At 43.5% G+C, this 13,615-nt stretch overlaps 1 protein-coding gene across 2 annotated transcripts in view; it reads right to left on the bottom strand.

The window, feature by feature from the left end:
* prkg2 (protein kinase cGMP-dependent 2) overlaps nt 1-10,937 on the bottom strand; it is a 33,962-nt gene extending 23,025 nt beyond the window's left edge. Inside the window, exons 1-6 of one of the 2 annotated variants that reach the window (XM_029124791.2) lie at nt 10,711-10,937; nt 5,482-5,883; nt 3,538-3,739; nt 1,875-2,041; nt 1,154-1,267; nt 256-361 (exon numbers count right to left, since the gene is read on the bottom strand). In XM_029124791.2, coding sequence (XP_028980624.1) covers nt 256-361; nt 1,154-1,267; nt 1,875-2,041; nt 3,538-3,739; nt 5,482-5,854 — 962 coding nt within the window. In that variant the 5' untranslated portion in view covers nt 5,855-5,883; nt 10,711-10,937. Of the gene's footprint in view, nt 1-255; nt 362-1,153; nt 1,268-1,802; nt 1,816-1,874; nt 2,042-3,537; nt 3,740-5,481; nt 5,884-10,710 lie in introns of those variants that run through there. The other variant, XM_029124792.2, reaches the window with a different exon arrangement.
* Nucleotides 10,938-13,615: the final 2,678 nt, after the last annotated feature.

A 13,615-nucleotide genomic window follows, 5' to 3' on the forward strand; every position in this document is an offset into this window, starting at 1 on the left:
TCATCAGTGATGGTTTTGAAATAGGACAGGATGCTCAAATTATTTAATTGATAACTGAGGTGCAGATGTTTTCATGATAACTGAGGTCAAGGCCACAGGTCAAATGTTTTCATGAAAACTGAGGTCAGTGCCACAGGTCTTTTTTGGGAGTAAGGACATTGTGAGTGTGAGTGAGTGTGTTTGTGTGAGTGTGTGTGTGTTTGAGTGTGAGATTGTGTGAGTGTGAGATTGTGTGAGTGTGTTTGTTTTTATTACCTCCTAAGGAAGTGGCGGTACTGCTGGTGTCGGTTCTCGGCTGTCATTCTCATGATGTTCTGAAAGGCCTCCCGCTCCAGAACCCATGTCTTCACCTTACTCACCGCTGGAATACAGAACAGTACTTCTGAACTTCAGGCCCGGGGACCTGAACTTCTTTGGAGTTTCATTCTGGCCCTAAAATCAGTGACTGATTTGGACCAGGGACACTAGGTGAATGTTATTAACGTTTTGGTGGAATTCAAAGCTTGCCAAGTCAGTATTGAGAATCATTGCCACACAATACATTACATTACAATCAAATGGAATAGAATACAAAACAATAATAAATAATATAAATTAATATTACATAAAATGATCAAATAGAATAGACTTCAATGTAGACTTAATCTTGTCACACTAGGAGATATGAGAGATAAGAGGTAGGAAATAAACCTCAGATAGCTCCTGCTGATTGGTAGGAAATAAACCTCAGAGAGCTCCTGCTGATTGGTAGGAAATAAACCTCATAGAGCTCCTGCTGATTGGTAGGAAATAAACCTCATAGAGCTCCTGCTGATTGGTAGGAAATAAACCTCAAATAGCTCCTGCTGATTGGTAGGAAATAAACCTCAAATAGCTCCTGCTGATTGGTAGGAAATAAACCTCAAATAGCTCCTGCTGATTGGTAGGAAAAGTGTGGCTGTTTTTTACATGTTGAGCAATACAAAAGAAATATAAGCAGTCTACATACACTGCTGGCCCCAAGAAGTTGGGTTAATACAAAATTGCTGTGAATCTCCATTCATGTACATTTAAATACAATTTGATTTAGTATTTGGTCTTTGTATCATGGCAAGTCCTCAATATTACATAGCTGTTTGGAAGTTATTGCTTCACTAGCTGTGAGTTATCTTACCCCGTACTGAAGCATTCCTGGTGCAGTTATACAACATGGCTAGCTCACCAACTGTTGTCCACACAGCTATGGAGGTCACATATTTCTTGTCCTGTAATACGTCCAGTTTCCCTTCTGGAAAGATGACAAAGGAATAATCGATCAGCGGAAATCTCTCTTAAAATAAATATCTATAACATACCTGCCCAAACCAACAGGCGGTGTATCTATAACATACCTGCCCAAACCAACAGGTGGTGTATCTGTAACATACCTGCCCAAACCAACAGGCGGTGTATCTATAACATACCTGCCCAAACCAACAGGTGGTGTATCTATAACATACCTGCCCAAACCAACAGGCGGTGTATCTATAACATACCTGCCCAAACCAACAGGTGGTGTATCTGTAACATACCTGCCCAAACCAACAGGCGGTGTATCTATAACATACCTGCCCAAACCAACAGGCGGTGTATCTATAACATACCTGCCCAAACCAACAGGTGGTGTATCTATAACATACCTGCCAGGACAAACAAGTGGTGTATCTATAACATACCTGCCCAAACCAACAGGTGGTTTATCTATAACATACCTGCCAGGACAGACAGGTGGTGTATCTATAACATACCTGCCCAGACCAACAGGTGGTTTATCTATAACATACCTGCCAGGACAAACAGGTGGTTTATCTATAACATACCTGCCAGGACAAACAGGTGGTTTATCTATAACATACCTGCCAGGACAAACAGGTGGTTGCCAGTGTCTCCCTGCCGGATGATGTAATCCCCCTGCTGGTAACCTTTCAGGTACATACACTCCACCATGTCTCTGAGCTGTTGTCCCTCCAGGCTCCTCAGATAGGGGTTCTTACAGAGGGCCTCACACAGCAGTTTCTTCACACTGGGGGTAGACAGAACTTTACCGTCAACCATGATCCCACCACACCCCCCTCCAAGGTCAACCATGATCCCACCACCCCCCCCTCCACTGTCAACCATGACCCCCCCCCCCTCCACTGTCAACCATGATCCACCCCCCTCCACTGTCAACCATGATCCCACCACCCCCCCTCCAAGGTCAACCATGATCCCACCACCCCCCCCCCCTCCACTGTCAACCATGATCCACCCCCCTCCACTGTCAACCATGATCCCACCACCCCCCCCTCCACTGTCAACCATGATCCCCCCCCCTCCACTGTCAACCATGATCCACCCCCCTCCACTGTTAACCATGACCCCCCCCCCCCTACTGTCAACCATGAACCATGACAGACCAACAGACAGGCTGACGGGCAGACAGACAGACCAACAGACAGGCTGACGGGCAGACAGACAGACCAACAGACAGGCTGACGGGCAGACAGACAGACCAACAGACAGGCTGACGGGCAGACAGGGTAACTAACTAGTGAATCCAGACATCCAGAAACACAGGCTTCGTCCCAACTGGTACTCTATTTCCTACACAGAACACTGCTTTAGGTAATAGTGTGCTATTTGGAACCGCCTAGGGGAAGAGAGAGTCAGGATCCCAGCATGCCCTGGGGGTGGGAATAGTAGGTGGAAAAAATACAGACACAAATCAACCCTTGTGATTCACATCCCATTTAGCCTTGAGCTGAATCGGGGCAGGGCGATGAGCTGAATCGGGGCAGGGTGATGAGCTGAATCAGGGCAGGGTGATGAGCTGAATTGGGGCAGGGTGATGAGCTGAATCGTGGATGGGCGATGAGCTGAATCAGGGCAGGGTGATGAGCTGAACCGGGGGTTGGGTGATGAGCTGAATCAGGGCTGGGTGATGAGCTGAATCAGGGCAGGGTGATGAGCTGAATCGGGGCAGGGTGATGAGCTGAATTGGGGCAGGGTGATGAGCTGAATTGGGGCAGGGTGATGAGCTGAATTGGGGCAGGGTGATGAGCTGAATCGGGGCAGGGTGATGAGCTGAATCGGGGCAGGGTGATGAGCTGAATCGGGCCAGGGTGATGAGCTGAATCGGGCCAGGGTGATGAGCTGAATCGGGCCAGGGTGATGAGCTGAATTGGGGCAGGGTGATGAGCTGAATTGGGGCAGGGTGATGAGCTGAATTGGGGCAGGGTGATGAGCTGAATCGGGGCTGGGTAATGAGCTGAATCGGGGCTGGGTAATGAGCTGAATCGGGGCTGGGTAATGAGCTGAATCGGGGCTGGGTGATGAGCTGAATCGGGGCAGGGGGATGAGCTGAATCAGGGCTGGGTGATGAGCTGAATCGGGGCTGGGTGATGAGCTGAATCGGGGCAGGGGGATGAGCTGAATCAGGGCTGGGGGATGAGCTGAATTGCATACCACAGGGCACCCATCTGTCTAAATACTTTAATCTTTACAAAGTTCCATGTACCGATGAAACCCGGTCAGTACCTGGCATCCTTGGGCACACGGGCCATCTCCAGGGAAAACTTGGGCAGGCAGCTGGAGTCATAGGTCCTGGATGTGGGCTCAGCAGAAACCCCGGCCTTGGCCCCCCTCCTCTTGTTCACTGTGTCTCGGACCCGGCTGCTGACGCTGGATCGGAACTTTCTGCTTCCTGAAGACTTGGTCACGCCCACACTCTGACCCACACCTAGAAGTCAAGAGGAAACTTGGCAACGTTTAAAGGGGCCAGTGGAACAAAAGATTTAAAAAAACAATGACACCACTTTCTATCACGCTCTGTGAAGTGCCTAGTAGTGTCATCCGTCAGTTTCTTTCCATCTGCTGTGACCCTGCTGAACCCTGCTGAACCCTGCTGTGACCCTGCTGTGACCCTGCTGTGACCCTGCTGAACCCTACTGTGACCCTGCTGAACCCCGCTGTGACCCTGCTGTGACCCTGCTGTAACCCTGCTGTAACCCTGCTGTGACCCTGCTGTGACCCTGCTGAACCCTGCTGTGACCCTGCTGTGACCCTGCTGAACCCTGCTGTGACCCTGCTGAACCCTGCTGTGACCCTGCTGTGACCCTGCTGTAACCCTGCTGTGACCCTGCTGTGACCCTGCAGTTCAGGTGTCATTGCTGCTATTCCTGTACTCCATCTGCGCATGCCGACTTGCACCTTAAACTGGCACCTTGACCCTGCCCTCACTGCACACTGCACATTTAGAACTGCCACTGTACTTGCATTTTCAGTTGTTACACACACGTCTATCTCGGGAACCTCATTGCTGCTATCCCTGCATTTCAGTTACACATGCTACCCTACTCCTTCAACATGCCTTGATTGCAAATTCAGAATGCCATTGAGAATTGCCACAACTATTTATCCATTATACTTAATACCTGTACATACGTTATACTTAATACCTATACATGCATTATACTTAATACCTGTACATACATTATACTTAATACCTGTACATACATTATACTTAATACCTGTACATAAATTATACTTAATACCTGTACATACATTATACTTAATACCTGTACATAAATTATATATAATACCTGTACATACATTATACTTAATACCTGTACATACATTATACTTAATACCTGTACATAAATTATACATAATACCTGTACATACATTATACTTAATACCTGTACATACATTATACTTAATACCTGTACATACATTATATTTAATACCTGGATATTTTCTGTACATTTATACATTTTCCACTGCACACGTAGAATTGCCATATGTAACGCATTTGCATTAATTGCACACCAATACATTCCACTTGTTTAAACACATACCTAATACTTGTTTTCTGCACTATTTGCACTTTCTGGTTAGATGCTAACTGCATTTCTTTGTACTGTACTTGTACTGTTCAATGACAATACAGTTGAATCTAATCTAATCATCAGAATTCACATTTGGTGGATGCAGATGTTTGTCATCCTTGGTCCTAATGACAAGTAACGCCACCTTTGCCCCTTCTACATTATTTGCTGCTTATGATTGTCGGGTTGCGTTGGGAAGTCACACTATATGGGACAGTCTGGAAGGCATTTCTACCTGTTCAATCAGTTTTACATCTTACCTAGACTACAATAATCCAAGATTAAGCTTCATAGAACATTCTCTTACACCAAGTAACATGCTCTTTAGGGACCATTGCGGGTGTCTCTGTAAAGCACTTTGTGACAACTGCTGTGGTAAAAAGGGCTTTATAAATAAATTTGATTGATTGATTGATCTTCATTTGGAAATATCTGGCAACCATTCCTGGTTAATTCTGGTTAACCTTTGGTGCCATACGCCTACCGGTTATACAAACTCCCAAGGCTGTGCTTCTACTTTATAAAATAACCAACATGTTTGTTTTTCTGACAGCCTTCCACAGGCTACAAACAACACAGAGGACATTTTACAGACCTATGACAGGGGCAGGTGTACTTTCAGCAGCTCCAATCTTGGTCTGGATCTGGTTGTTCAGCTGAAGGTTTATCTTCTGAATCTCTTCCTTCAGCTCCACCTCTACTCGCATTTGGTTGGCCAATTGTTCCTGGAGCTGCTTGATCCGGAGGTCCTTACTGGTCAGTTCCTCGTCCTTCCCCCTACATTCTGCCTCCAAATGCTCTATCCTGGCTTTGAGGCCTTCTAATACCTCTGTGTTTTTATCACTAACTGATGACAGAGTGTCTCTGTGATTTGTTTTTTCTCTTTTGGTTGTGGGGGCCATGGTGTTGCCAGTTCCATCCACTCCTTGCTCCTTGAAGCACTTTGATTTCATTGAGCCATTCCCCATCTGGTCATCCACTCTGCAGTGCAAACCACCTAGAGACAGGAGAGAAGGAGAGATGAAGTTTACTCACAGACAGTCTGAATGAGAATGACAGTCAGGTTGGGTGTGTCTAGACAAGAGAGATTACAGGCAGTTCATCGATACAGGACTATTAGAAGAGCGCAAGTGTTAGGTTTCTAGCAAAATGGCTGACAGAGTAATTAAAACAAGAGAGGCAGACAGAGAGCAAATTGTTGAGAGAGAAGGACAGAGATATGGAGACAGAAAGAGAGCGAGAGTGAAAGGGAAAGAAAGGGAGATATGAGAAAGAGAGGAATAGAGAGGGAAGAAGAGAGAGAGGGGGAGTTGGGAGAGAGAGTGAGACAGAAATGAGTCTTATGGTGACTGTGCATTCTGCTTTTCAAGATCAATTATTCATTAGGGTCCGGAGGTATCATATTACATAAAGACTGAAAAAGATGGAGACTTGGAAAGGAAATACGCAGAAGATTGGGAGTGATGAGGAGAGAGGAGGATTGGTAAGGTGAGAAGTGAAGAGGAACTTGTTTTTTATGTAATGGGGAATTATTTAAATCAAAAGCAAGGTTCTGAATATTTATTGTGTACAGTTCTCATGTACTGTATATTACCAATCTATACTAATCAATATCTGAGTCATGAAACATGTAATTTCATCAAACCTATATAATACCCTGTAATAACATCAAACCCATGTAATACTATGTAATACCATCCAACACATGTAATACCATGTAATAACATCGATAACATTGGCAGCCTTGGTGTTTAGGTGATGGAAGATAATTTTTATTTACAAACGTGCAAGCACACATGTTCATGGGTTTATTAGGTCTAGGCTTGGGCCAATCAACAGCAAGACATATCATTCACCCCCCAAAAAATGTAGATCTTGAGTTATACGGTGTTGTTTTGAATTAGTACAAATTCACAACCTTTGGATGCAGAGATAGCTGCTCTAATCACTGAGCATTGTAGGGCCTGAGAAATCTGTGACACATGACCAAATGAACAGACGGAATCCGTTATGCTCTCTCCATTCCGACTTCAATAAGTGTCCTTCAGCTTCATCCATTGGACCAGCTTCTCCATTATAAATGTGTTCCACAGGCAAACTGATTGTAGAAAACATCACCGACGCCATCTACGGGAGCAGGAAAACCATCTGTGTGATCAGCCTTAGATACCTGGAGAGCGAGTAGTGCTCCAGAGAGTTCCAGGTAGCCAGGTGAGTGGTGATCCAGAGAGTTCCAGGAAGCCAGGTGAGTGGTGATCCAGAGAGTTCCAGGAAGCCAGGTGAGTAGTGCTCCAGAGAGTTCCAGGTGACTAGGTGAGTGATGATCCAGAGAGTTCCAGAAGGCCAGGTGAGTGGTGATCCAGAGAGTTCCAGGTAGCCAGGTGAGTGATGATCCAGAGAGTTCCAGAAGGCCAGGTGAGTGGTGATCCAGAGAGTTCCAGAAGGCCAGGTGAGTGATGATCCAGAGAGTTCTAGGTGACTAAGTGAGTGATGATCCAGAGAGTTCCAGAAGGCTAGGTGAGTGGTGATCCAGAGAGTTCCAGGTAGCCAGGTGAGTGGTGATCCAGAGAGTTCCAGGTAGCCAGGTGAGTGGTGATCCAGAGAGTTCCAGGAGGCCAGGTGAGTGATGATCCAGAGAGTTCCAGGTGAGTTCTGATCAAGACAGATCCAGGTGACTAGGTGAGTGGTGATCCAGAAAGATCCAGGTGAGTGCTGATCCAGAGAGATCTAGGTAAGTGGTGCATGTATATCCAAACATATTTTAAATGTATTATTCCCTGCATGGTTTTAATCAGTATGTTTGATGAGCAAAAGGATGTGTGGATCCTAGTGTTCCTTGAGGACATCCCAACCCAGCAGCTGTCTCCCTTTCACCACATGAGGAAGCAGCTGAAGAGACACACCTACCTCTGCTGGCCCAGAGCTGGGGAGCAGACCCTGGGCTTCTGGCAGAAACTAAAGGTGACTGTCTTGCTGAGCAGAATCCTGTCCTCATTTGACTAGAGAGGCCATGACAGAGACCATTTAAAATTATTATAATTATCTGAACATTGCTTCTATTAGGTCAGAACAGCAATGTCACTTTTTTTTTGTACAGCCAGCCCCATCCATATATATATATATATAAACATACCTAAGCTCACATACGCCCATACACCCAGGTGACATACATAAACCATATCCATATTTGCATAGCTACATTCAGAAACAGCGTCTTGCCCAAACTCAACCCTTCCCCACATGATAATGCAACACAAAAGTAACTCTAACATCCACAGTCCCTCCAAATTTCAGAGATAAATCTATCTTTCCCATTACAATATCGTTATCTAATTTCGCCCTGCAACATATATCTCTCTATCTTGATGTGATGCTTTACATTAAGCTTGTTTACATTATGCTACATTTGCCCAGACATTTCCAAGAAGACTCAAGACACTAGATTATTTTGTTGCATGAACTTGCTGATATTGATAGCTTCTGATGCTATCATCCAAGCTAGAGCAAGACACATTTTCAATAGAGCCCCCCCCCCCCAAACCAAGATAAGTCTACCAAGTGTATTGGTGCAACCAGACTCCTGGATCTGAGCAGGAACTAATGTACAGAGAAGGAACTAATGTACAGAGAAGGAACTAATGTACAGAGAAGGAAATAATGTACAGAGAAGGAACTAATGTACAGGGAAGGAATTAATGTACAGAGAAGGAAATAATGTACAGAGAAGGAAATAATGTACAGAGAAGGAACTAATGTACAGGGAAGGAACTAATGTACAGAGAAGGAAATAATGTACAGAGAAGGAACTAATGTACAGGGAAGAAAATAATGTAAGTACTGTATCATTTGGGCAGACCAGGAAGTGTCTTTCCAGCTTTTAATGCTGGTTTTGCAGCAAATGTATTTAGCTTTTTTTTTTTTACTTGCAGTGACTATTTGATTGGTTGATTTTCCGTCTGGCCTTCTGTGCTTTAATGCACAGTAATTTATCCATCAAAACTGTAACACAGTAGATCTGCATTCTAGCAAGTCTGAAATGTAGATGTAATTTCAGACAATAGGATGTGCATTCTAGCAAGTCTGAAATGTAAATGTCATTTCAAACAATAGGATCTGCATTTTAGCAAAGCTGAAATATTAAGGTCATTTCAGATTGAGCCGACAGTGTGTACCGTGAAAAGTTATGCCGTCTCCACAAATAATTATCTTTAAAGGTCAATCAATGATTTTCCTCTGATTGTCTAGAATCAGGCTCTCAATTGCTGCATCTGCTAAATTAATCAGAAGTCAATGTAAATACATAGAGAAGGATTGTAATGCACTTTAAAGCTGTTTAAAACAAAAAAAAAGTAAATGTCTTCTATGGAAGTGCTAAGCCTGTTAGTTGTCTATCTGTCACCAAGCAAAAATACATGATGGCTTGCAGGTGCTGAACACATGACCTGTCTGGCTACCTACATTGATTACGATTTCTATAGCACCTTCCTCACCTCACAGGACAACCACTAACAATTAGTCTATAGCTCCTCCCCCTCTTCAGAGGACAACCACTAGGAGTTAGTCTATAGCTCCTCCCCCTCTTCAGAGGACAACCACTAGGAGTTAGTGTATAGCTCCTCCCCTCCTCAGAGGACAACTACTAGGAGTTAGTGTATAGCTCCTCCCCTCCTCAGAGGACAACCACTAGGAGTTAGTGTATAGCTCCTCCCCTCCTCAGAGGACAACTACTAGGAGTTAGTGTATAGCTCCTCCCCCTCCTCAGAGGACAACCACTAGGAGTTAGTGTATAGCTCCTCCCCTCCTCAGAGGACAACTACTAGGAGTTAGTGTATAGCTCCTCCCCTCCTCAGAGGACAACTACTAGGAGTTAGTGTATAGCTCCTCCCCTCCTCAGAGGACAACCACTAGGAGTTAGTGTATAGCTCCTCCCCTCCTCAGAGGACAACCACTAGGAGTTAGTGTATAGCTCCTCCCCTCCTCAGAGGACAACCACTAGGAGTTAGTGTATAGCTCCTCCCCCTCTTCAGAGGACAACCACTAGGAGTTCGAGTTCTAGTCTACAGCCCCTCTCAAAAAAGAACAACTAAAGGCTAGGAACATATAGGCACTTGTTTTGCGCTCATGCACTCCATTAAATATTGACACACACTATAAATTAGCCATCCCTTTAATCCCCTTCATGTAAACATACATCCCCTTTCAGCAATAACGGCTTTTGTAGAAATTCAGACCAATGACGTGTTGTCGTAACGCCAGTAGGGGGTACTCTTCCCTTTGGTTTAAAATACCCCAGAACAGTGCCTAGATAAAGGACGTTGTCCTGGGTATTGTGCCCGCTTTCAGGTGATTGTTTTTAATACCCTATGTTAAGTATTATTAATTTCAAAAAATTAAAATATGCAAATCTTGCCAACAGGCCACTAATGTTGTTTTATACGATAAATTAATAGACAATTGCAAAGTCGAATCATATTTTAGATTCACCTACAGGTGGAATGAATAACTTAAACTTCCCTTTACTTTGCATGATTTACCTGTTAGTTAGTTTTAATGTCATGATTTTTGTCTAATCTGGTCTAATCTTGTTATCCACCCAGTGTAGCTTATTATTAATTAACAGGCTATTCAGACCGCTTGAAAGTTTGTTTAAATTAACCTAGCCTATAGTGGTTTTTCAAAGTGAAAAAGGCTTATGTTGTGGTACCATCCATACAAAATATATGTAAGATAGAGAAGCTACAAAACAACAATACCCATTAACGATTAAAACAATTATGAATTATGAAACATTACTAAACTGCTTTCGACTTGTTAAGATACTTACAGATTGATGTTTTCAGAATCTCAATCGAAATATAAATCAGATGGAATAAATGCTTTATCCGTCTTCCAGCATCCGGAGCACCAGAGAGACCGTGCCCTATCCTTTAACCACAGGCGTGCCTTGCGGACAGCAGCGCGTCTGTCTTCTACCCGCCGGATGTCTCAATGCAACCAGAGACCGTTGGGCAGGCAAGGCAAAGCGAGGTGTCGCACAACCAATGACTATGCAACGACTCCAAAGGCTGGGATGCAGATGGGAGCACAACAGATGATGTCGTTCTATTTTCATTTAACGAACACATCATTCAGAAACAAAGTTAAAAAAAAACACGATATGGCCTAGTTTAAGTTTACACACAGTCTGCATGGTCGGTGACCTTTATAGTCTACTTACTGTAATAAAGGTTGATGTACTGTATTCCGTTTTTCCCACTGGGTGTTTTGCACTCAGTGGACCACTCAGCAGGACAATGGATGGCCCTTGGCTAGTTCCATTAACACAACAGCCCAGCCTGCTGGGAGCAACAAATTAATATATGTTCTATAAAAATACCTATAAACTCAAAATGCCTAAATGTGTGCCTTGAACACACAAGTATATTGACATTTACACACACCCATTGCATACGTTTGGTCTATAAAGCCCTTGTCCACAAATTCCCATACCATCTAACCTCTGCATTATCAGATTGAAGCAGTTCCCACCAAACAAGGTCATTGTATTGGCAAAACCTAATGGTCCATTCAGCTTCCACTGAGCTTAGGGAAGTTTGAGCATGACTGAATTGTCAAGGCTCCATTTCCAACAGTCTCTTCATTGATTGTCTCTTCTATTTCTCCAGCTATATCTATTGATATATCTCAGAATCATCTATGTTTCTGTCTCTCCTGTTTCTCTTTGCCTTCCTAAAGTTTAGCTATGGTTGGCTGTATCTTTCAATTTCTCTGATTCAATCAATGTGGGGAACTCAGCTCTCTCAATCACTGAATTTGTGTGAAGGAAAATCATCGACAAAATACAATGCACCCTTATACACTTGTAATTCACACATTCAACATTAAAAATGTAATAGATAGGATCAATGTTATTGAAGCTACATGAAAACGTAACTAATTACTAAGTTTGTTTAGCTTGAGAATTAGCTAACCAGTCTGAAAAGCCAGATCATTTAGGAATAAAAATATCCCTAGAGTATAGATGATATCTAAAGACAAATGACACTGAGCTGATAATAAAACAGTAATTGTTAAATTACTAAAAAGCTGTGATTTCTCTATCTACCTATCTTTGCGTCTCTGTCGCCATACTGACAACGTGCACAGAAGCTAAAACCGATCCTCATTACCCTGAGCAACACTGTCAAGAAAGAACCTGTGTGAGAACCTCTTTGCTAAATCAAAAGATTGTATGAAATCCCTGCCTGCCAGCCTGTCTTGCTTCACAACTGTCATCACGATGGCAGTCATGCAAGCAGGTGGTGATCTTCTATCCTACAAAATATTTTACTAAATCTTTTTTACTGAAATATTTAAAGTTTAAAATATTCCTAGCATGCTCTAGTGCAGGTTAACATTTGTTCAGTAATAATTGTTTCATTATCTTTCTTTTGCATATATGTTGACTGATTATCTGAGGTACACAGAGATCAAAAACATTTTTCTAAAGTAATCCAATCATAGTACAGTTGTTTTGCAACCATTACTGAAATTATGCTTCCAATTAAATATAAATTCCATCTTGCTGTCAAATCCGATGGTTGGATTCCAACAGTAATTGCCCACCCCTTTACACAGCAGGGCCTGCCCTTGAAAGTTCATTACATTACATCACACACATCATTACATTAATTGGTTTGCTATTTTAAATAACTACCTGCACTCAAACATTTGGAATTCAGGGTGTTTCCTCACATGTTTTCAGTTATGAGGATAGAGAGGGTTTACAGTTCAGGGTGTTTCCTCACATGTTTTCAGTCATGAGGACGGAGTGGGCTTTACAGTTCAGGGTGTTTCCTCACATGTTTTCAGTCATGAGGACAGAGTGGGCTTTACAGTTCAGGGTGTTTCCTCACATGTTTTCAGTCATGAGGACAGAGTGGGCTTTACAGTTCAGGGTGTTTCCTCACGTTTTCAGTGGTGAGGACAGAGTGGGGTTTACAGTTCAGGGTGTTTCCTCACATGTTTTCAGTCATGAGGACAGAGTGGTTTTACAGGTTACCAGCTTTGCACCAAATGCCCAACACCACTTAGCTTCCGCCTAGCCACACTACAATAAAAGGTTGTCCTTTTGCCAGCTTCTCCCATCTCTGCAGAGAAACTCTGAAGCTCTATTAGAGTGTCCATTGGGTTCTTGGTCACATCCCTGACCAAAGCTAATCTTGCCTAATTGCCCCTACTGGACCTCCAACACCATTTCAAGCAGCATCTGGTCTCTTGACCAGGGCTGACCCAGTTTATCTTCAGAGGCGAGCCAGCAGTGGGATGTGGGGTATTGTTCTATTTTTATCACACCAGGATATATTGACTAACCTCCATGGCTGGAGTAGAGTACATTTATCGGACAACAACGAGTGAGCTTGCAGGCACCCGACCAGCCACGGGAGTTGTCAGGGAACAAGGAGACTATCTACCCATCCCAGAAGGTGCTATTGAAATCTGCAGCTGCCTCTGTCGGACCCCATTGCACTGTCAGTATGCAAAGACCTTTTTGATTTCAGTAGTACAAGTGCAAGTGAATGTTAGGCCATTGATGACTAAAACGTTGCTATGAATATTGAATACTGTAGTTTTTAGGCACTGTTTTCAGGCAGTTTGGCACACCTTTCTATAATAGATGTTTTTGTAAATTAAAAGCACATTTTCAGGTGGGAAGTCATATTTGATTTGTTCATGTTAACACCATAGAC

Source organism: Esox lucius, chromosome 13 (assembly GCF_011004845.1).
Source record: "Esox lucius isolate fEsoLuc1 chromosome 13, fEsoLuc1.pri, whole genome shotgun sequence".
In the NCBI taxonomy this organism is placed as follows: domain Eukaryota; kingdom Metazoa; phylum Chordata; class Actinopteri; order Esociformes; family Esocidae; genus Esox; species Esox lucius.